We start from the raw sequence: 21565 nt of genomic DNA on the forward strand, positions 1-21565 counted from the left end.
CAATGGGTTTCCATCCAATGGAACCTCTTCACAACAGAGAAGCTAAGCATTCACAAATGCAAAAGATAGGAAACGGAACATGAGAGACTCCTTGCAAGTGGTGTATCTGAGAAGGGGTTCATATGGAAAGAGACGAAGAATGCACAGCACTCAGATTCCAAGAAACACCACCACCACCCTTGACCCTTCCCCCATGACCAACTCCGACCTAAAGCCTTTCTCTCCCTCTAACCTATCCCTAAAACATAACCCTCATCTAATCATATACATGTGCATTCCTAGCATCCATCCATCCACACACGAGAGAGAAAGAGGAAGACACAGACTGAATCGAGAAAGGAAAAGAGAGGGACACAGCCAGAGAGAGACACGGAACCAAAGAGAGGAAAGGAGTCGATGGCCCAGACTTTTCATCACTCTGTCTCGAAGGTAGAAGCAATGACAGCGCCCATCCACCCCAGAAGGGGGAAAAGGACGGAAGGTTTGGAGAGGAAAAGACAAGAACCCAGGGATCCATTAGAAGCTCAGCCACCCGCAGAAGCCGAGCTGGGACACTTGAACAGAATCTCAATGGAAACAGAGGACCAGAAACTTGGCTACTCTTTTCTATAAGAGAGGGAGACCTTCGAGTCTTCCTTTCGGTGCTCCAACTTGGATGCGGGGTCTCAAAACAGTCAGGAGGGGGAGTGCCTTTTCCTGGGTTCCACGGCGCATCCAGGCCTCGTTCTGCCCCATTCTGTGCTGTGTCAGCCCTGGATGGAGTCTTTCTTTCTGAAGTCTCAGCGCACAAGCTCCACGTGATATCGGCCCCAGGTGGAAAGGCATGGAGCTGCTCGTAGGCCGCCAGACCTAGGAAACAGATGGGAGAATGACCCCCTCTCTGCAGATGGAGAGACTGGGGAAACCCTGAGGGGCATATGCTTGTCCAGGGCCACACCACTTATGAGAAGAAGGAGCCTGGTCTGAGAGCAGCGGGGTCCTCGGAGCTCAGGCCCTGGCTGCACCCAGGCCTCCCCAGGGCTGTGGGCTGGGCTGTGTGGCTGTCACTGTGCCTGCACATGGCCTAAGGGGGGTGGTCGAGCAGTCAGAAACCCAGAGATTCCCTTGGGAAGTTTTGGGGAAGGGACCTCAGCACGAACCCCAGGAAATGATGTCACCTGCCGGCAACAGAACCCAACAGAACCCGCAACCCGGGTATCCAGGCCTCCAGAGCGGAGAGGAGCCCCCAGCCAGATCACTTGCTGCCAGGATGTTCTGCTGTTTGCCCCTGCCCAGAGCCCGGGGCCGCAGGAGAGCTCACAGGCAGTGTGCGTGGGCACCCTGTCGACGTTGGCTCAGGGCACCCCCGAGAGGCCTCTGGCCCTTTGCCCGGAGAAACAGAAAGGTAACACGGGGAGCCCCAGGCCGGGCCAGGCCACCTCTCCCATGCCACCCGGAAACACCGGGTCCTTTGCCTGTGTGTGTGGATGCGGGTTTCTCGGGGTGTGTCTCCCTCAAGGAAGCCCAGGCGGATGTGGGGTCAGAAGCCTGCGGACAAGTTGTGTCCACACCCCAGGGGAGAGCAGGCTGGGTGGGATGGGGAGAGTGCGGGCAGCGCCGGCCGCCCAGGCTGACCTCACACCCTCAGGTGGGTCTCTTTCCTCCCGGGTGGGGATGTGAGCAGACACACGTCTCTGACCCTTCTGGGAAGAGAAGTTCGAGCAGGCAGAAGCAGCGGCTCCACTGGCCGGGCCCAGCTCGGAAAACTCCCAGCACGGCTGGCTGACGGTCACTGTCGTTGCAGAGCTTCCCACGTGATGAGGCCGAGGACGGGGACACCCCGTCCACCTCCTGGAGGGAGGGGTCGGAGCACCACCCCCCCGCCCGTGAGGCCCAGTGCAGGCTCCAGGTGAGCGTGCCCACGGAGGCATCAGCCCCACCGGGGGCGAAGCGGAGGCGGGGAAGGCCTGCTGCCGAGACACCGCCCAGGATACACCCGGCGGCCCAGTCTGAGGCTGCCACGGAGCTCAGCACACCCGGCTCCGACCCAGAGTCCCGAGAACCCCGGCCTCTGAGGCAGCAGGAGGACCTGGAGCCCAGCACGCCAGAGCACAGAGGTGAGGACGCTGGGGCTGGTGCACGGGAGTGTGTGGGGAGGGGGTGCTGAGCTACACAGGGACGAGTCCCCGAAAGATGCTGCTGGGCCTGCAGCAAGCGCTGGCCTCACACCCCCACCCCCATCTTGCACACTTCAGTCCCAAAAGACATCCGACGCTGGGTATTCTTTGGGAATCTCTTGGAAGCTTTCTGTCCCGGGATACGCACATGCCAAGGCTGGCCTGTGGGTAAACTTTGCTTCTCCCCCAGCTCTAGCACTGGCCTCCAACTGGAACCAGGCTCCACTTCCCAGACCTGTCCCTACAGAGGTGGTGGCTCCAGGTGCAGGACCCAGGAATCCACCGAGGGCTGATGGAGAACCGAGACTTGCCCTCGCAGAGACACCAGGCCAGCTGGGTACTGGCCAGCACACCGGGCAGATCGGATCTCCGTGCCTGCAGGACCCCCAGCTCCAGGCACTGATGTCCCACCCCCTCAGCGAGAACCTCCACCTCCACGTGCACCTGTACCTGCTCGGGCTTTGGCAGGAGAACCCGAGGCAGAGGAGGAGTCACCGCCTCGGCAGGGAGAGCCTGCCCTGGCTCCCGCGCAACACCCAGACGCCGACGATGACTCACCCGCCCCTGCAGGAAGAACGAGCCCCCGCTCTGGACAGAGACCCAGAGCCCTTGCCGGAAACACCACGTCCAGGGCAGCGGTCGGCTCTGCAGCCTCCATCCCTGTCTGCTCACCGTGGACGCCGGCAACTCGTTCTGCCCCCAGGGGACATGGAGTTCCTTTCCCCTGAACTGCTTTGCATTTGGTTTGTTTCCACCTTTCTGGTGATGTTTTATTGTTTGTATGGTTTCGTGTATTTCTGTTGGTTAAGTTGGGATTAGTAAACTTTTTCATCATTGTTGCAATTTGGGAACACTGTTGTGTAACTCTGGTGATACTGTGTTACCATCACCACTTTGTAGTTGCAGACCCCTTCCATCTTTATGCCCCACCCGCCAACAAAGCCTGGATTCAAGGCAAGCACGCCCTGTTCATCCCTCCCCCCCGATCCTGAACACAATTTCATCTTTTCTTTCGGCATTCCTTCCTATATTCTTGGTGTCCCCAATCAATGCCTCTCAGTGAAATGACTGAAGGAGTTTTTTTCGGACTCTCCACCTACTGTAAGACTCCATTGGAGAGTTCTCATTTTTATGTCCTTTGAAGTAGCCTTTGATAGCTGAAAGGACGGTGTACGTCCTTTCAAGATATCATGTGCCAAACGAAGCCCTTTTGGCAAATGCCATCATTATCTCCAGGCAGGCATTGCTGTTTGAAGGGTGACATCTCAGCCAGAAGGCAGAGGCTGAGCTCCTCTTGTTGCACCAGCTCCCAAAAGAAGCCAAGAAAGGGAGCTGGAACAACAAACCACCCCAACGCCCAGGAAAGCGTTCTTCACGACAGCAGGCTAGAAAATGACCCAACAACCTTGTGGCCCAGAACCCCTCTAGAAAAATCACTGTTCCATAAAAAAGAGAAACACATGGGAAGTTCCAAGGAGAGGCAATGCCCACGGCCAGTGTACTTTAGAGATGGCCTGACCGCTCCGGGGAAGACACGCACCGACGGAACCCCTTGGGAAACAGCAGTGATAGTCCTCACCGTCGTAAGGGTTTCCTCTGGGGACAACCTGCCCTGGGCACCACATGAGGGAGCAGACCGGCTTCTCTTCCTCTGCCCCCACACCATTCACTCATGAAGGCAGCTCAGGTGTTCTCATGCCCTGCCTGCCTGCCTGCCTGCCTGGCTCATCCGTGAGCTGTGCCCACCTCCAGGGCAGGACTCCACCTTCTCCTCTCTGTGTACCGTGACTCTGCACACAGTGGGCTTTCAGAACCTTAGGAGACTTGAGCCATTCCCACTCGAGCCAGAACCCTCCCCAGGAAGGAAAACAGCTGTGGAGTCATTTTGGCCCCAGCACTGGTTCCCAAACCCTGGCGGCTCCTACAGCCTCTACGGTGTGAAGAGGGAGGTCCCTTCTGACAGAGCTTTCCGGCTGTCAGATCTAAGCTGTTGTTTCACTGTCAGCTGTGTCTCTTCCGTTGCAGCCAGGTGGGCCACGCTGCTCCAAAGGAGCTCACAAGCTGAGTTGCAAGGGAGGTATTGAGAGGACAGGGATGGCTACAACGTGCTGCAAACTGAGTGAGGGTCCCCACAATCCTCAGCAAAGGTCTGTGGCGTGCAAGTGGGGAGTAGAGGGCCCCCAAGTTCCAAAGGAAGGGAGGTACTCGGGAGCTAAAGCCCTTGGCTGCTGTGGTAGCAGCTGCAGATGGCAGCTCGTCCACAGTGCACTTCGAATGAGGTCATATGAGCGGGACTCGGGAAATGGCTCCGAAATCCAGAGAAAGGGGTCAGGGTATGTGGGAATCCGGCGGGGGTGGGGGGTGGATGAAGGAAGGTGTCCTTCCTCTCTCCAGTGCAATTTGGTTTGGTGAGTCTCAAAGCTACCAGATGGCACTTCCCAAGTCAGGCCCCCGCAGGAATCAGGGTGGGCTGCGTGCCTTGGCCCCTGCCACAGGGACAAGCCACACCAGTGGCCTCCCTGAGCTCAAATGGCCGGATCTGGGGCTTCTGTCTGGGTGCACACCTCCTTGCTGTGGCCAAGTTCCCCCCTTCTCTGAGCACCAGCTTCATCCTCTCGAATGAGGACATCGATTGCTACCTTGGCACGTTACTCTCTTCATCCTGTGAAGACTCATTAGGCTTATCCTACAATTACTAGCTGGCCCGAAGAGATATCTCCTGAATCCAGATTAAGGGGGAGTCTCCCAGGCTCATCTGGCATGTCTTCCCTGAAGTCTGCCAAAACCCACACCCTTGCATTTCCAGGGACTCCCCTTAGCCAGCTGGGCAGAAAACCCAGCATGGTTCAAACAAGCTGACAGACAAGCGGGAGAGGACTCACGGGCAGACGGCCTCCCTCAGGTCTCGGGTGGAGCTCTGGGACCACAGCAGCAACGGGCCATCCCAGCCCCTGGGCTCAGCAGTGCCCTCATTCTCAGGCCGGCGGCTCTGCCCTGAGGGGAGCAGGAAGGTCACCAACTGCCGCAGGCGGACCTCAAGCCCCTCCCACTGCTGGAGCCTGACCTCCCCCGGCCCCACCCCTTCCCCTACCCCAGCAGGACGAGAGCTCGTCTTCCCCTGGCTTCCAACGTGAGGCCCGACCCTGGGCCCCGATTGGGCACTGCCCCAGTCCGGAGCCAATCACAGTGGCCAGGGAGGTGGAACGCACCGATTGGCCAGGGCCAGGTCATGTGACCATGCTCCCCAGGAAACTCAAATATTACCAAGATTCCCTAACAAACCAATGAACGAAATTATCCAGTAAAGGCAAACCGTACTTTTTAATGAGGCCAATGTGACAGAAAAAAAAAAAAAAAAGCTTCACAATGAACTGCTCAAGGAAGCTACTAAATAAACTTTCAGAAAATTTAAGTAGTTTTTTTTTTTTTTTAATAGGGTGACGGAGAGCTATACCTTTCCCATCTATGTGAATTTAGGTTTAAACTAGATTTCCCTTGGCTATTATATAAGACAAAAAAACCCACATCACCCCCTTTCACTTCCCCCACCCCCAAAAAGGGTTTTAGTCTATTGAATTTTTGTGTCCTCAGTTGTGTCTGATTCACGGCAACTCACGAACTCTACACAGCCAGGCTCTTCCGTCCATGGAATTCAGGGCAATTTTTTTCTGTCACAGTAAATGCCCACCCTGGGTGATCCAAAGGCAAGGGCTCAGAGGATCCTGAGAGACTAACTCCTTTCAGCTGAGCACAAAGCTGGCTCCTCACTGGGATGCCTGTGGCCTGGGGCTCCCAGAGGGGAGAGCAGCACTCGCCCCACCGTGTGGTCACTGCTGGAAGTGCAGGCTGCTCCTCACTCCCCCTTGACAGTGTCCCTGAGGGCAGAACAGTGTGAATCTACTCAAGGTGGAAACGCAAACTCCGATGCAACCAGACTTCCCACAAGGTCTCCAAAACCACTCAGGAACAGGGAATTGGAAACTGCAGGGCATGACATGAATGGAGATGGAGACTTGACACCTTACACCGAGTTCACTTCCAGTTATCCCTAGACAAAGTTTCCATGAAAACTCGTCACAAATCTAGAAGAACAATGAGCGGAAACCGGACACGTGCTTTGAGTCTTCACACACAAAACTAAAAGGCAGTCCACAAAACAACCCAGAGAATACAGTGGACTTTGCAAAATCAAAGATATCTACTGTGGGAAAGACCTCATGACAAAAGCAAAAGACAGGTCATACATCGCGAGACGAATGAGTGGAAACACAAAGCTTCTCAAGGATGTGTCTCCAAACAGACAAAGAACACCAACACGACAAGCCTGTGAAAACTAGGGAAAGGTCTGAAGGGACACCAGACTGAGGAAGACACACACAGAGTATCCCGGATGATGTCCAGCACAGAGGGCCTGAAGAAACAACAGTCTAGTTGCACTCCCTCGGGCCTGTGTGACCCTGGATGAGGCCTCTGTTTCCCGGTGGCTCTGACAGATGGACAGGGAGGAAGGGGAAGAGAAATCACTTGCATTTCTAATACTCACAGCAAAGTCTTCCAATGAGAAGGGAATTATCACCCCCACTGACAATGCCATTCACTGAAGTGATACCCACGAGTCCATCTAACCCAGAAGGGAAGGAAGGACCTGTTCTCACAAAACGGCGAGAGATGGAAGAAGGAAGATCAAGCCCACACCAATCGCTGCAAAGAGAAGCTGTGCTCAGGGCTTGAAAGAATTCCTATTGGGAAAATGATGTCACAGCCCCACAAGGCAATCCACAGCTTCGATGGTATTCCTCCCAAAATGCCAATGCATTTTCGCACCGAACAAAGAATTGCAACAGGGGTTACGGAAACAGAAAAGAGCCTAAATTGTCAATACAATCCGACGAAAAAGCCCCGATACGGACATCCAAGGTTGTGTGAAAGGAAATTAGACGAGCAAACTAGGATCCTCAGGAGAGTATCGGAGAAGGCGATGGCGACCCACTCCAGTACTCTTGCCTGGAAAATGCCCTGGACAGAGGAGCCTGGTAGGCTGCAGGCCATGGGGTCGCGCAGAGTCAGACACGACTGAAGTGACTTAGCCGCAGCGGCAGCAGCAGGACAGTATGCTATTGGGAATACAACAACACACACAGATCCAGATCGATGGAATAAAGTTGAGGGTCCAGAAACAAACCCCGGCATCCATGGTCAACTCGTCTCTGACACAGAAGGGGAGAATATCCAAATGGGAACAAGAAAGCCTCTTCAATCAATGTCCATGGGAAAACCAGACAGCTACATCTGAAGAACGCTATTGGTTTTGATCTCACACCACCTCAATATCGGGGAAAACCCTCACCCTAAAGGCTGATGTCATGAGATAGCTAGAAAGAAGCGTAGGTCAAAGGCTCCTTAACATCAGAGTCTCCTTGCCATTTGCTGGGCGGAGGTAGAAATGGGTCTCTTCAAGTAAGGGAAAGAGGGAAACGAAGTACACCAATGGGTTTCCATCCAATGGAACCTCTTCACAACAGAGAAGCTAAGCATTCACAAATGCAAAAGATAGGAAACGGAACATGAGAGACTCCTTGCAAGTGGTGTATCTGAGAAGGGGTTCATATGGAAAGAGACGAAGAATGCACAGCACTCAGATTCCAAGAAACACCACCACCACCCTTGACCCTTCCCCCATGACCAACTCCGACCTAAAGCCTTTCTCTCCCTCTAACCTATCCCTAAAACATAACCCTCATCTAATCATATACATGTGCATTCCTAGCATCCATCCATCCACACACGAGAGAGAAAGAGGAAGACACAGACTGAATCGAGAAAGGAAAAGAGAGGGACACAGCCAGAGAGAGACACGGAACCAAAGAGAGGAAAGGAGTCGATGGCCCAGACTTTTCATCACTCTGTCTCGAAGGTAGAAGCAATGACAGCGCCCATCCACCCCAGAAGGGGGAAAAGGACGGAAGGTTTGGAGAGGAAAAGACAAGAACCCAGGGATCCATTAGAAGCTCAGCCACCCGCAGAAGCCGAGCTGGGACACTTGAACAGAATCTCAATGGAAACAGAGGACCAGAAACTTGGCTACTCTTTTCTATAAGAGAGGGAGACCTTCGAGTCTTCCTTTCGGTGCTCCAACTTGGATGCGGGGTCTCAAAACAGTCAGGAGGGGGAGTGCCTTTTCCTGGGTTCCACGGCGCATCCAGGCCTCGTTCTGCCCCATTCTGTGCTGTGTCAGCCCTGGATGGAGTCTTTCTTTCTGAAGTCTCAGCGCACAAGCTCCACGTGATATCGGCCCCAGGTGGAAAGGCATGGAGCTGCTCGTAGGCCGCCAGACCTAGGAAACAGATGGGAGAATGACCCCCTCTCTGCAGATGGAGAGACTGGGGAAACCCTGAGGGGCATATGCTTGTCCAGGGCCACACCACTTATGAGAAGAAGGAGCCTGGTCTGAGAGCAGCGGGGTCCTCGGAGCTCAGGCCCTGGCTGCACCCAGGCCTCCCCAGGGCTGTGGGCTGGGCTGTGTGGCTGTCACTGTGCCTGCACATGGCCTAAGGGGGGTGGTCGAGCAGTCAGAAACCCAGAGATTCCCTTGGGAAGTTTTGGGGAAGGGACCTCAGCACGAACCCCAGGAAATGATGTCACCTGCCGGCAACAGAACCCAACAGAACCCGCAACCCGGGTATCCAGGCCTCCAGAGCGGAGAGGAGCCCCCAGCCAGATCACTTGCTGCCAGGATGTTCTGCTGTTTGCCCCTGCCCAGAGCCCGGGGCCGCAGGAGAGCTCACAGGCAGTGTGCGTGGGCACCCTGTCGACGTTGGCTCAGGGCACCCCCGAGAGGCCTCTGGCCCTTTGCCCGGAGAAACAGAAAGGTAACACGGGGAGCCCCAGGCCGGGCCAGGCCACCTCTCCCATGCCACCCGGAAACACCGGGTCCTTTGCCTGTGTGTGTGGATGCGGGTTTCTCGGGGTGTGTCTCCCTCAAGGAAGCCCAGGCGGATGTGGGGTCAGAAGCCTGCGGACAAGTTGTGTCCACACCCCAGGGGAGAGCAGGCTGGGTGGGATGGGGAGAGTGCGGGCAGCGCCGGCCGCCCAGGCTGACCTCACACCCTCAGGTGGGTCTCTTTCCTCCCGGGTGGGGATGTGAGCAGACACACGTCTCTGACCCTTCTGGGAAGAGAAGTTCGAGCAGGCAGAAGCAGCGGCTCCACTGGCCGGGCCCAGCTCGGAAAACTCCCAGCACGGCTGGCTGACGGTCACTGTCGTTGCAGAGCTTCCCACGTGATGAGGCCGAGGACGGGGACACCCCGTCCACCTCCTGGAGGGAGGGGTCGGAGCACCACCCCCCCGCCCGTGAGGCCCAGTGCAGGCTCCAGGTGAGCGTGCCCACGGAGGCATCAGCCCCACCGGGGGCGAAGCGGAGGCGGGGAAGGCCTGCTGCCGAGACACCGCCCAGGATACACCCGGCGGCCCAGTCTGAGGCTGCCACGGAGCTCAGCACACCCGGCTCCGACCCAGAGTCCCGAGAACCCCGGCCTCTGAGGCAGCAGGAGGACCTGGAGCCCAGCACGCCAGAGCACAGAGGTGAGGACGCTGGGGCTGGTGCACGGGAGTGTGTGGGGAGGGGGTGCTGAGCTACACAGGGACGAGTCCCCGAAAGATGCTGCTGGGCCTGCAGCAAGCGCTGGCCTCACACCCCCACCCCCATCTTGCACACTTCAGTCCCAAAAGACATCCGACGCTGGGTATTCTTTGGGAATCTCTTGGAAGCATTCTGTCCCGGGATACGCACATGCCAAGGCTGGCCTGTGGGTAAACTTTGCTTCTCCCCCAGCTCTAGCACTGGCCTCCAACTGGAACCAGGCTCCACTTCCCAGACCTGTCCCTACAGAGGTGGTGGCTCCAGGTGCAGGACCCAGGAATCCACCGAGGGCTGATGGAGAACCGAGACTTGCCCTCGCAGAGACACCAGGCCAGCTGGGTACTGGCCAGCACACCGGGCAGATCGGATCTCCGTGCCTGCAGGACCCCCAGCTCCAGGCACTGATGTCCCACCCCCTCAGCGAGAACCTCCACCTCCACGTGCACCTGTACCTGCTCGGGCTTTGGCAGGAGAACCCGAGGCAGAGGAGGAGTCACCGCCTCGGCAGGGAGAGCCTGCCCTGGCTCCCGCGCAACACCCAGACGCCGACGATGACTCACCCGCCCCTGCAGGAAGAACGAGCCCCCGCTCTGGACAGAGACCCAGAGCCCTTGCCGGAAACACCACGTCCAGGGCAGCGGTCGGCTCTGCAGCCTCCATCCCTGTCTGCTCACCGTGGACGCCGGCAACTCGTTCTGCCCCCAGGGGACATGGAGTTCCTTTCCCCTGAACTGCTTTGCATTTGGTTTGTTTCCACCTTTCTGGTGATGTTTTATTGTTTGTATGGTTTCGTGTATTTCTGTTGGTTAAGTTGGGATTAGTAAACTTTTTCATCATTGTTGCAATTTGGGAACACTGTTGTGTAACTCTGGTGATACTGTGTTACCATCACCACTTTGTAGTTGCAGACCCCTTCCATCTTTATGCCCCACCCGCCAACAAAGCCTGGATTCAAGGCAAGCACGCCCTGTTCATCCCTCCCCCCCGATCCTGAACACAATTTCATCTTTTCTTTCGGCATTCCTTCCTATATTCTTGGTGTCCCCAATCAATGCCTCTCAGTGAAATGACTGAAGGAGTTTTTTTCGGACTCTCCACCTACTGTAAGACTCCATTGGAGAGTTCTCATTTTTATGTCCTTTGAAGTAGCCTTTGATAGCTGAAAGGACGGTGTACGTCCTTTCAAGATATCATGTGCCAAACGAAGCCCTTTTGGCAAATGCCATCATTATCTCCAGGCAGGCATTGCTGTTTGAAGGGTGACATCTCAGCCAGAAGGCAGAGGCTGAGCTCCTCTTGTTGCACCAGCTCCCAAAAGAAGCCAAGAAAGGGAGCTGGAACAACAAACCACCCCAACGCCCAGGAAAGCGTTCTTCACGACAGCAGGCTAGAAAATGACCCAACAACCTTGTGGCCCAGAACCCCTCTAGAAAAATCACTGTTCCATAAAAAAGAGAAACACATGGGAAGTTCCAAGGAGAGGCAATGCCCACGGCCAGTGTACTTTAGAGACGGCCTGACCGCTCCGGGGAAGACACGCACCGACGGAACCCCTTGGGAAACAGCAGTGATAGTCCTCACCGTCGTAAGGGTTTCCTCTGGGGACAACCTGCCCTGGGCACCACATGAGGGAGCAGACCGGCTTCTCTTCCTCTGCCCCCACACCATTCACTCATGAAGGCAGCTCAGGTGTTCTCATGCCCTGCCTGCCTGCCTGCCTGCCTGGCTCATCCGTGAGCTGTGCCCACCTCCAGGGCAGGACTCCACCTTCTCCTCTCTGTGTACCGTGACTCTGCACACAGTGGGCTTTCAGAACCTTAGGAGACTTGAGCCATTCCCACTCGAGCCAGAACCCTCCCCAGGAAGGAAAACAGCTGTGGAGTCATTTTGGCCCCAGCACTGGTTCCCAAACCCTGGCGGCTCCTACAGCCTCTACGGTGTGAAGAGGGAGGTCCCTTCTGACAGAGCTTTCCGGCTGTCAGATCTAAGCTGTTGTTTCACTGTCAGCTGTGTCTCTTCCGTTGCAGCCAGGTGGGCCACGCTGCTCCAAAGGAGCTCACAAGCTGAGTTGCAAGGGAGGTATTGAGAGGACAGGGATGGCTACAACGTGCTGCAAACTGAGTGAGGGTCCCCACAATCCTCAGCAAAGGTCTGTGGCGTGCAAGTGGGGAGTAGAGGGCCCCCAAGTTCCAAAGGAAGGGAGGTACTCGGGAGCTAAAGCCCTTGGCTGCTGTGGTAGCAGCTGCAGATGGCAGCTCGTCCACAGTGCACTTCGAATGAGGTCATATGAGCGGGACTCGGGAAATGGCTCCGAAATCCAGAGAAAGGGGTCAGGGTATGTGGGAATCCGGCGGGGGTGGGGGGTGGATGAAGGAAGGTGTCCTTCCTCTCTCCAGTGCAGTTTGGTTTGGTGAGTCTCAAAGCTACCAGATGGCACTTCCCAAGTCAGGCCCCCGCAGGAATCAGGGTGGGCTGCGTGCCTCGGCCCCTGCCACAGGGACAAGCCACACCAGTGGCCTCCCTGAGCTCAAATGGCCGGATCTGGGGGTTCTGTCTGGGTGCACACCTCCTTGCTGTGGCCAAGTTCCCCCCTTCTCTGAGCACCAGCTTCATCCTCTCGAATGAGGACATCGATTGCTACCTTGGCACGTTACTCTCTTCATCCTGTGAAGACTCATTAGGCTTATCCTACAATTACTAGCTGGCCCGAAGAGATATCTCCTGAATCCAGATTAAGGGGGAGTCTCCCAGGCTCATCTGGCATGTCTTCCCTGAAGTCTGCCAAAACCCACACCCTTGCATTTCCAGGGACTCCCCTTAGCCAGCTGGGCAGAAAACCCAGCATGGTTCAAACAAGCTGACAGACAAGCGGGAGAGGACTCACGGGCAGACGGCCTCCCTCAGGTCTCGGGTGGAGCTCTGGGACCACAGCAGCAACGGGCCATCCCAGCCCCTGGGCTCAGCAGTGCCCTCATTCTCAGGCCGGCGGCTCTGCCCTGAGGGGAGCAGGAAGGTCACCAACTGCCGCAGGCGGACCTCAAGCCCCTCCCACTGCTGGAGCCTGACCTCCCCCGGCCCCACCCCTTCCCCTACCCCAGCAGGACGAGAGCTCGTCTTCCCCTGGCTTCCAACGTGAGGCCCGACCCTGGGCCCCGATTGGGCACTGCCCCAGTCCGGAGCCAATCACAGTGGCCAGGGAGGTGGAACGCACCGATTGGCCAGGGCCAGGTCATGTGACCATGCTCCCCAGGAAACTCAAATATTACCAAGATTCCCTAACAAACCAATGAACGAAATTATCCAGTAAAGGCAAACCGTACTTTTTAATGAGGCCAATGTGACAGAAAAAAAAAAAAAAAAGCTTCACAATGAACTGCTCAAGGAAGCTACTAAATAAACTTTCAGAAAATTTAAGTAGTTTTTTTTTTTTTTTAATAGGGTGACGGAGAGCTATACCTTTCCCATCTATGTGAATTTAGGTTTAAACTAGATTTCCCTTGGCTATTATATAAGACAAAAAAACCCACATCACCCCCTTTCACTTCCCCCACCCCCAAAAAGGGTTTTAGTCTATTGAATTTTTGTGTCCTCAGTTGTGTCTGATTCACGGCAACTCACGAACTCTACACAGCCAGGCTCTTCCGTCCATGGAATTCAGGGCAATTTTTTTCTGTCACAGTAAATGCCCACCCTGGGTGATCCAAAGGCAAGGGCTCAGAGGATCCTGAGAGACTAACTCCTTTCAGCTGAGCACAAAGCTGGCTCCTCACTGGGATGCCTGTGGCCTGGGGCTCCCAGAGGGGAGAGCAGCACTCGCCCCACCGTGTGGTCACTGCTGGAAGTGCAGGCTGCTCCTCACTCCCCCTTGACAGTGTCCCTGAGGGCAGAACAGTGTGAATCTACTCAAGGTGGAAACGCAAACTCCGATGCAACCAGACTTCCCACAAGGTCTCCAAAACCACTCAGGAACAGGGAATTGGAAACTGCAGGGCATGACATGAATGGAGATGGAGACTTGACACCTTACACCGAGTTCACTTCCAGTTATCCCTAGACAAAGTTTCCATGAAAACTTGTCACAAATCTAGAAGAACAATGAGCAGAAACCGGACACGTGCTTTGAGTCTTCACACACAAAACTAAAAGGCAGTCCACAAAACAACCCAGAGAATACAGTGGACTTTGCAAAATCAAAGATATCTACTGTGGGAAAGACCTCATGACAAAAGCAAAAGACAGGTCATACATCGCGAGACGAATGAGTGGAAACACAAAGCTTCTCAAGGATGTGTCTCCAAACAGACAAAGAACAGCAACACGACAAGCCTGTGAAAACTAGGGAAAGGTCTGAAGGGACACCAGACTGAGGAAGACACACACAGAGTATCCCGGATGATGTCCAGCACAGAGGGCCTGAAGAAACAACAGTCTAGTTGCACTCCCTCGGGCCTGTGTGACCCTGGATGAGGCCTCTGTTTCCCGGTGGCTCTGAGAGATGGACAGGGAGGAAGGGGAAGAGAAATCACTTGCATTTCTAATACTCACAGCAAAGTCTTCCAATGAGAAGGGAATTATCACCCCCACTGACAATGCCATTCACTGAAGTGATACCCACGAGTCCATCTAACCCAGAAGGGAAGGAAGGACCTGTTCTCACAAAACGGCGAGAGATGGAAGAAGGAAGATCAAGCCCACACCAATCGCTGCAAAGAGAAGCTGTGCTCAGGTCTTGAAAGAATTCCTATTGGGAAAATGATGTCACAGCCCCACAAGGCAATCCACAGCTTCGATGGTATTCCTCCCAAAATGCCAATGCATTTTCGCACCGAACAAAGAATTGCAACAGGGGTTACGGAAACAGAAAAGAGCCTAAATTGTCAATACAATCCGACGAAAAAGCCCCGATACGGACATCCAAGGTTGTGTGAAAGGAAATTAGACGAGCAAACTAGGATCCTCAGGAGAGTATCGGAGAAGGCGATGGCGACCCACTCCAGTACTCTTGCCTGGAAAGTGCCCTGGACAGAGGAGCCTGGTAGGCTGCAGGCCATGGGGTCGCGCAGAGTCAGACACGACTGAAGTGACTTAGCCGCAGCGGCAGCAGCAGGACAGTATGCTATTGGGAATACAACAACACACACAGATCCAGATCGATGGAATAAAGTTGAGGGTCCAGAAACAAACCCCGGCATCCATGGTCAACTCGTCTCTGACACAGAAGGGGAGAATATCCAAATGGGAACAAGAAAGCCTCTTCAATCAATGTCCATGGGAAAACCAGACAGCTACATCTGAAGAACGCTATTGGTTTTGATCTCACACCACCTCAATATCGGGGAAAACCCTCACCCTAAAGGCTGATGTCATGAGATAGCTAGAAAGAAGCGTAGGTCAAAGGCTCCTTAACATCAGAGTCTCCTTGCCATTTGCTGGGCGGAGGTAGAAATGGGTCTCTTCAAGTAAGGGAAAGAGGGAAACGAAGTACACCAATGGGTTTCCATCCAATGGAACCTCTTCACAACAGAGAAGCTAAGCATTCACAAATGCAAAAGATAGGAAACGGAACATGAGAGACTCCTTGCAAGTGGTGTATCTGAGAAGGGGTTCATATGGAAAGAGACGAAGAATGCACAGCACTCAGATTCCAAGAAACACCACCACCACCCTTGACCCTTCCCCCATGACCAACTCCGACCTAAAGCCTTTCTCTCCCTCTAACCTATCCCTAAAACATAACCCTCATCTAATCATATACATGTGCATTCCTAGCATCCATCCATCCACACACGAGAGAGAAAGAGGAAGACACAGACTGAATCGAGAAAGGAAAAGAGAGGGACACAGCCAGAGAGAGACACGGAACCAAAGAGAGGAAAGGAGTCGATGGCCCAGACTTTTCATCACTCTGTCTCGAAGGTAGAAGCAATGACAGCGCCCATCCACCCCAGAAGGGGGAAAAGGACGGAAGGTTTGGAGAGGAAAAGACAAGAACCCAGGGATCCATTAGAAGCTCAGCCACCCGCAGAAGCCGAGCTGGGACACTTGAACAGAATCTCAATGGAAACAGAGGACCAGAAACTTGGCTACTCTTTTCTATAAGAGAGGGAGACCTTCGAGTCTTCCTTTCGGTGCTCCAACTTGGATGCGGGGTCTCAAAACAGTCAGGAGGGGGAGTGCCTTTTCCTGGGTTCCACGGCGCATCCAGGCCTCGTTCTGCCCCATTCTGTGCTGTGTCAGCCCTGGATGGAGTCTTTCTTTCTGAAGTCTCAGCGCACAAGCTCCACGTGATATCGGCCCCAGGTGGAAAGGCATGGAGCTGCTCGTAGGCCGCCAGACCTAGGAAACAGATGGGAGAATGACCCCCTCTCTGCAGATGGAGAGACTGGGGAAACCCTGAGGGGCATATGCTTGTCCAGGGCCACACCACTTATGAGAAGAAGGAGCCTGGTCTGAGAGCAGCGGGGTCCTCGGAGCTCAGGCCCTGGCTGCACCCAGGCCTCCCCAGGGCTGTGGGCTGGGCTGTGTGGCTGTCACTGTGCCTGCACATGGCCTAAGGGGGGTGGTCGAGCAGTCAGAAACCCAGAGATTCCCTTGGGAAGTTTTGGGGAAGGGACCTCAGCACGAACCCCAGGAAATGATGTCACCTGCCGGCAACAGAACCCAACAGAACCCGCAACCCGGGTATCCAGGCCTCCAGAGCGGAGAGGAGCCCCCAGCCAGATCACTTGCTGCCAGGATGTTCTGCTGTTTGCCCCTGCCCAGAGCCCGGGGCCGCAGGAGAGCTCACAGGCAGTGTGCGTGGGCACCCTGTCGACGTTGGCTCAGGGCACCCCCGAGAGGCCTCTGGCCCTTTGCCCGGAGAAACAGAAAGGTAACACGGGGAGCCCCAGGCCGGGCCAGGCCACCTCTCCCATGCCACCCGGAAACACCGGGTCCTTTGCCTGTGTGTGTGGATGCGGGTTTCTCGGGGTGTGTCTCCCTCAAGGAAGCCCAGGCGGATGTGGGGTCAGAAGCCTGCGGACAAGTTGTGTCCACACCCCAGGGGAGAGCAGGCTGGGTGGGATGGGGAGAGTGCGGGCAGCGCCGGCCGCCCAGGCTGACCTCACACCCTCAGGTGGGTCTCTTTCCTCCCGGGTGGGGATGTGAGCAGACACACGTCTCTGACCCTTCTGGGAAGAGAAGTTCGAGCAGGCAGAAGCAGCGGCTCCACTGGCCGGGCCCAGCTCGGAAAACTCCCAGCACGGCTGGCTGACGGTCACTGTCGTTGCAGAGCTTCCCACGTGATGAGGCCGAGGACGGGGACACCCCGTCCACCTCCTGGAGGGAGGGGTCGGAGCACCACCCCCCCGCCCGTGAGGCCCAGTGCAGGCTCCAGGTGAGCGTGCCCACGGAGGCATCAGCCCCACCGGGGGCGAAGCGGAGGCGGGGAAGGCCTGCTGCCGAGACACCGCCCAGGATACACCCGGCGGCCCAGTCTGAGGCTGCCACGGAGCTCAGCACACCCGGCTCCGACCCAGAGTCCCGAGAACCCCGGCCTCTGAGGCAGCAGGAGGACCTGGAGCCCAGCACGCCAGAGCACAGAGGTGAGGACGCTGGGGCTGGTGCACGGGAGTGTGTGGGGAGGGGGTGCTGAGCTACACAGGGACGAGTCCCCGAAAGACGCTGCTGGGCCTGCAGCAAGCGCTGGCCTCACACCCCCACCCCCATCTTGCACACTTCAGTCCCAAAAGACATCCGACGCTGGGTATTCTTTGGGAATCTCTTGGAAGCTTTCTGTCCCGGGATACGCACATGCCAAGGCTGGCCTGTGGGTAAACTTTGCTTCTCCCCCAGCTCTAGCACTGGCCTCCAACTGGAACCAGGCTCCACTTCCCAGACCTGTCCCTACAGAGGTGGTGGCTCCAGGTGCAGGACCCAGGAATCCACCGAGGGCAGGTGGAGAACCGAGACTTGCCCTCGCAGAGACACCAGGCCAGCTGGGTACTGGCCAGCACACCGGGCAGATCGGATCTCCGTGCCTGCAGGACCCCCAGCTCCAGGCACTGATGTCCCACCCCCTCAGCGAGAACCTCCACCTCCACGTGCACCTGTACCTGCTCGGGCTTTGGCAGGAGAACCCGAGGCAGAGGAGGAGTCACCGCCTCGGCAGGGAGAGCCTGCCCTGGCTCCCGCGCAACACCCAGACGCCGACGATGACTCACCCGCCCCTGCAGGAAGAACGAGCCCCCGCTCTGGACAGAGACCCAGAGCCCTTGCCGGAAACACCACGTCCAGGGCAGCGGTCGGCTCTGCAGCCTCCATCCCTGTCTGCTCACCGTGGACGCCGGCAACTCGTTCTGCCCCCAGGGGACATGGAGTTCCTTTCCCCTGAACTGCTTTGCATTTGGTTTGTTTCCACCTTTCTGGTGATGTTTTATTGTTTGTATGGTTTCGTGTATTTCTGTTGGTTAAGTTGGGATTAGTAAACTTTTTCATCATTGTTGCAATTTGGGAACACTGTTGTGTCACTCTGGTGATACTGTGTTACCATCACCACTTTGTAGTTGCAGACCCCTTCCATCTTTATGCCCCACCCGCCAACAAAGCCTGGATTCAAGGCAAGCACGCCCTGTTCATCCCTCCCCCCCGATCCTGAACACAATTTCATCTTTTCTTTCGGCATTCCTTCCTATATTCTTGGTGTCCCCAATCAATGCCTCTCAGTGAAATGACTGAAGGAGTTTTTTTCGGACTCTCCACCTACTGTAAGACTCCATTGGAGAGTTCTCATTTTTATGTCCTTTGAAGTAGCCTTTGATAGCTGAAAGGACGGTGTACGTCCTTTCAAGATATCATGTGCCAAACGAAGCCCTTTTGGCAAATGCCATCATTATCTCCAGGCAGGCATTGCTGTTTGAAGGGTGACATCTCAGCCAGAAGGCAGAGGCTGAGCTCCTCTTGTTGCACCAGCTCCCAAAAGAAGCCAAGAAAGGGAGCTGGAACAACAAACCACCCCAACGCCCAGGAAAGCGTTCTTCACGACAGAAGGCTAGAAAATGACCCAACAACCTTGTGGCCCAGAACCCCTCTAGAAAAATCACTGTTCCATAAAAAAGAGAAACACATGGGAAGTTCCAAGGAGAGGCAATGCCCACGGCCAGTGTACTTTAGAGACGGCCTGACCGCTCCGGGGAAGACACGCACCGACGGAACCCCTTGGGAAACAGCAGTGATAGTCCTCACCGTCGTAAGGGTTTCCTCTGGGGACAACCTGCCCTGGGCACCACATGAGGGAGCAGACCGGCTTCTCTTCCTCTGCCCCCACACCATTCACTCATGAAGGCAGCTCAGGTGTTCTCATGCCCTGCCTGCCTGCCTGCCTGCCTGGCTCATCCGTGAGCTGTGCCCACCTCCAGGGCAGGACTCCACCTTCTCCTCTCTGTGTACCGTGACTCTGCACACAGTGGGCTTTCAGAACCTTAGGAGACTTGAGCCATTCCCACTCGAGCCAGAACCCTCCCCAGGAAGGAAAACAGCTGTGGAGTCATTTTGGCCCCAGCACTGGTTCCCAAACCCTGGCGGCTCCTACAGCCTCTACGGTGTGAAGAGGGAGGTCCCTTCTGACAGAGCTTTCCGGCTGTCAGATCTAAGCTGTTGTTTCACTGTCAGCTGTGTCTCTTCCGTTGCAGCCAGGTGGGCCACGCTGCTCCAAAGGAGCTCACAAGCTGAGTTGCAAGGGAGGTATTGAGAGGACAGGGATGGCTACAACGTGCTGCAAACTGGGTGAGGGTCCCCACAATCCTCAGCAAAGGTCTGTGGCGTGCAAGTGGGGAGTAGAGGGCCCCCAAGTTCCAAAGGAAGGGAGGTACTCGGGAGCTAAAGCCCTTGGCTGCTGTGGTAGCAGCTGCAGATGGCAGCTCGTCCACAGTGCACTTCGAATGAGGTCATATGAGCGGGACTCGGGAAATGGCTCCGAAATCCAGAGAAAGGGGTCAGGGTATGTGGGAATCCGGCGGGGGTGGGGGGTGGATGAAGGAAGGTGTCCTTCCTCTCTCCAGTGCAATTTGGTTTGGTGAGTCTCAAAGCTACCAGATGGCACTTCCCAAGTCAGGCCCCCGCAGGAATCAGGGTGGGCTGCGTGCCTCGGCCCCTGCCACAGGGACAAGCCACACCAGTGGCCTCCCTGAGCTCAAATGGCCGGATCTGGGGGTTCTGTCTGGGTGCACACCTCCTTGCTGTGGCCAAGTTCCCCCCTTCTCTGAGCACCAGCTTCATCCTCTCGAATGAGGACATCGATTGCTACCTTGGCACGTTACTCTCTTCATCCTGTGAAGACTCATTAGGCTTATCCTACAATTACTAGCTGGCCCGAAGAGATATCTCCTGAATCCAGATTAAGGGGGAGTCTCCCAGGCTCATCTGGCATGTCTTCCCTGAAGTCTGCCAAAACCCACACCCTTGCATTTCCAGGGACTCCCCTTAGCCAGCTGGGCAGAAAACCCAGCATGGTTCAAACAAGCTGACAGACAAGCGGGAGAGGACTCACGGGCAGACGGCCTCCCTCAGGTCTCGGGTGGAGCTCTGGGACCACAGCAGCAACGGGCCATCCCAGCCCCTGGGCTCAGCAGTGCCCTCATTCTCAGGCCGGCGGCTCTGCCCTGAGGGGAGCAGGAAGGTCACCAACTGCCGCAGGCGGACCTCAAGCCCCTCCCACTGCTGGAGCCTGACCTCCCCCGGCCCCACCCCTTCCCCTACCCCAGCAGGACGAGAGCTCGTCTTCCCCTGGCTTCCAACGTGAGGCCCGACCCTGGGCCCCGATTGGGCACTGCCCCAGTCCGGAGCCAATCACAGTGGCCAGGGAGGCGGAACGCACCGATTGGCCAGGGCCAGGTCATGTGACCATGCTCCCCAGGAAACTCAAATATTACCAAGATTCCCTAACAAACCAATGAACGAAATTATCCAGTAAAGGCAAACCGTACTTTTTAATGAGGCCAATGTGACAGAAAAAAAAAAAAAAAAGCTTCACAATGAACTGCTCAAGGAAGCTACTAAATAAACTTTCAGAAAATTTAAGTAGTTTTTTTTTTTTTTTAATAGGGTGACGGAGAGCTATACCTTTCCCATCTATGTGAATTTAGGTTTAAACTAGATTTCCCTTGGCTATTATATAAGACAAAAAAACCCACATCACCCCCTTTCACTTCCCCCACCTCCAAAAAGGGTTTTAGTCTATTGAATTTTTGTGTCCTCAGTTGTGTCTGATTCACGGCAACTCACGAACTCTACACAGCCAGGCTCTTCCGTCCATGGAATTCAGGGCAATTTTTTTCTGTCACAGTAAATGCCCACCCTGGGTGATCCAAATGCAAGGGCTCAGAGGATCCTGAGAGACTAACTCCTTTCAGCTGAGCACAAAGCTGGCTCCTCACTGGGATGCCTGTGGCCTGGGGCTCCCAGAGGGGAGAGCAGCACTCGCCCCACCGTGTGGTCACTGCTGGAAGTGCAGGCTGCTCCTCACTCCCCCTTGACAGTGTCCCTGAGGGCAGAACAGTGTGAATCTACTCAAGGTGGAAACGCAAACTCCGATGCAACCAGACTTCCCACAAGGTCTCCAAAACCACTCAGGAACAGGGAATTGGAAACTGCAGGGCATGACATGAATGGAGATGGAGACTTGACACCTTACACCGAGTTCACTTCCAGTTATCCCTAGACAAAGTTTCCATGAAAACTTGTCACAAATCTAGAAGAACAATGAGCGGAAACCGGACAAGTGCTTTGAGTCTTC

At 55.5% G+C, this 21565-nt stretch overlaps 3 protein-coding genes and 1 long non-coding RNA gene across 4 annotated transcripts in view; 3 read left to right on the top strand and 1 right to left on the bottom strand.

Moving 5' to 3' along the window:
• The window catches only part of LOC145517946 (uncharacterized), a 233750-nt gene that overhangs the window by 45263 nt on the left and 166922 nt on the right, over nt 1–21565 (bottom strand). The window contains exons 45-50 of the long non-coding RNA XR_014062431.1: nt 20321–20432; nt 15906–16131; nt 12680–12791; nt 8265–8490; nt 5039–5150; nt 624–849 (exon numbers count right to left, since the gene is read on the bottom strand). This is a non-coding gene — a long non-coding RNA (uncharacterized LOC145517946). The remainder of the gene's footprint in view (nt 1–623; nt 850–5038; nt 5151–8264; nt 8491–12679; nt 12792–15905; nt 16132–20320; nt 20433–21565) is intronic.
• LOC145517904 (uncharacterized) lies at nt 1214–2999 on the top strand. Its single transcript, XM_081521234.1, has 3 exons — nt 1214–1384; nt 1784–2096; nt 2347–2999. Exons 1-3 carry the CDS (start codon nt 1250–1252, stop codon nt 2973–2975), a joined length of 1077 nt encoding a protein of 358 aa, XP_081377360.1. The 5' UTR covers nt 1214–1249; the 3' UTR covers nt 2976–2999.
• LOC145517908 (uncharacterized) lies at nt 8856–10640 on the top strand. Its single transcript, XM_081521238.1, has 3 exons — nt 8856–9025; nt 9425–9737; nt 9988–10640. The coding sequence occupies exons 1-3, from the start codon at nt 8891–8893 to the stop codon at nt 10614–10616; spliced, it is 1077 nt and encodes a 358-aa protein (XP_081377364.1). The 5' UTR covers nt 8856–8890; the 3' UTR covers nt 10617–10640.
• LOC145517902 (uncharacterized) lies at nt 16481–18281 on the top strand. The gene is made up of 3 exons (XM_081521232.1): nt 16481–16666; nt 17066–17378; nt 17629–18281. The coding sequence occupies exons 1-3, from the start codon at nt 16532–16534 to the stop codon at nt 18255–18257; spliced, it is 1077 nt and encodes a 358-aa protein (XP_081377358.1). The 5' UTR covers nt 16481–16531; the 3' UTR covers nt 18258–18281.

Source organism: Giraffa tippelskirchi, chromosome 8 (assembly GCF_054371585.1).
Source record: "Giraffa tippelskirchi isolate mGirTip1 chromosome 8, T2T-mGirTip1v1.2.pri, whole genome shotgun sequence".
In the NCBI taxonomy this organism is placed as follows: Eukaryota; Metazoa; Chordata; class Mammalia; order Artiodactyla; family Giraffidae; genus Giraffa; species Giraffa tippelskirchi.

Bases quoted from the DNA above. Each gene is read 5' to 3' on its own strand.
- LOC145517904 (XM_081521234.1), top strand. From the start codon at position 1,250: ATGTTCTGCTGTTTGCCCCTGCCCAGAGCCCGGGGCCGCAGGAGAGCT. The intron at 1,385-1,783 runs GTAACACGGGGA...CTGTCGTTGCAG, and splicing joins TTGCCCGGAGAAACAGAAAG to AGCTTCCCACGTGATGAGGC. The intron at 2,097-2,346 runs GTGAGGACGCTG...CTTCTCCCCCAG, and splicing joins CAGCACGCCAGAGCACAGAG to CTCTAGCACTGGCCTCCAAC.
- LOC145517908 (XM_081521238.1), top strand. From the start codon at position 8,891: ATGTTCTGCTGTTTGCCCCTGCCCAGAGCCCGGGGCCGCAGGAGAGCT. The intron at 9,026-9,424 runs GTAACACGGGGA...CTGTCGTTGCAG, and splicing joins TTGCCCGGAGAAACAGAAAG to AGCTTCCCACGTGATGAGGC. The intron at 9,738-9,987 runs GTGAGGACGCTG...CTTCTCCCCCAG, and splicing joins CAGCACGCCAGAGCACAGAG to CTCTAGCACTGGCCTCCAAC.
- LOC145517902 (XM_081521232.1), top strand. From the start codon at position 16,532: ATGTTCTGCTGTTTGCCCCTGCCCAGAGCCCGGGGCCGCAGGAGAGCT. The intron at 16,667-17,065 runs GTAACACGGGGA...CTGTCGTTGCAG, and splicing joins TTGCCCGGAGAAACAGAAAG to AGCTTCCCACGTGATGAGGC. The intron at 17,379-17,628 runs GTGAGGACGCTG...CTTCTCCCCCAG, and splicing joins CAGCACGCCAGAGCACAGAG to CTCTAGCACTGGCCTCCAAC.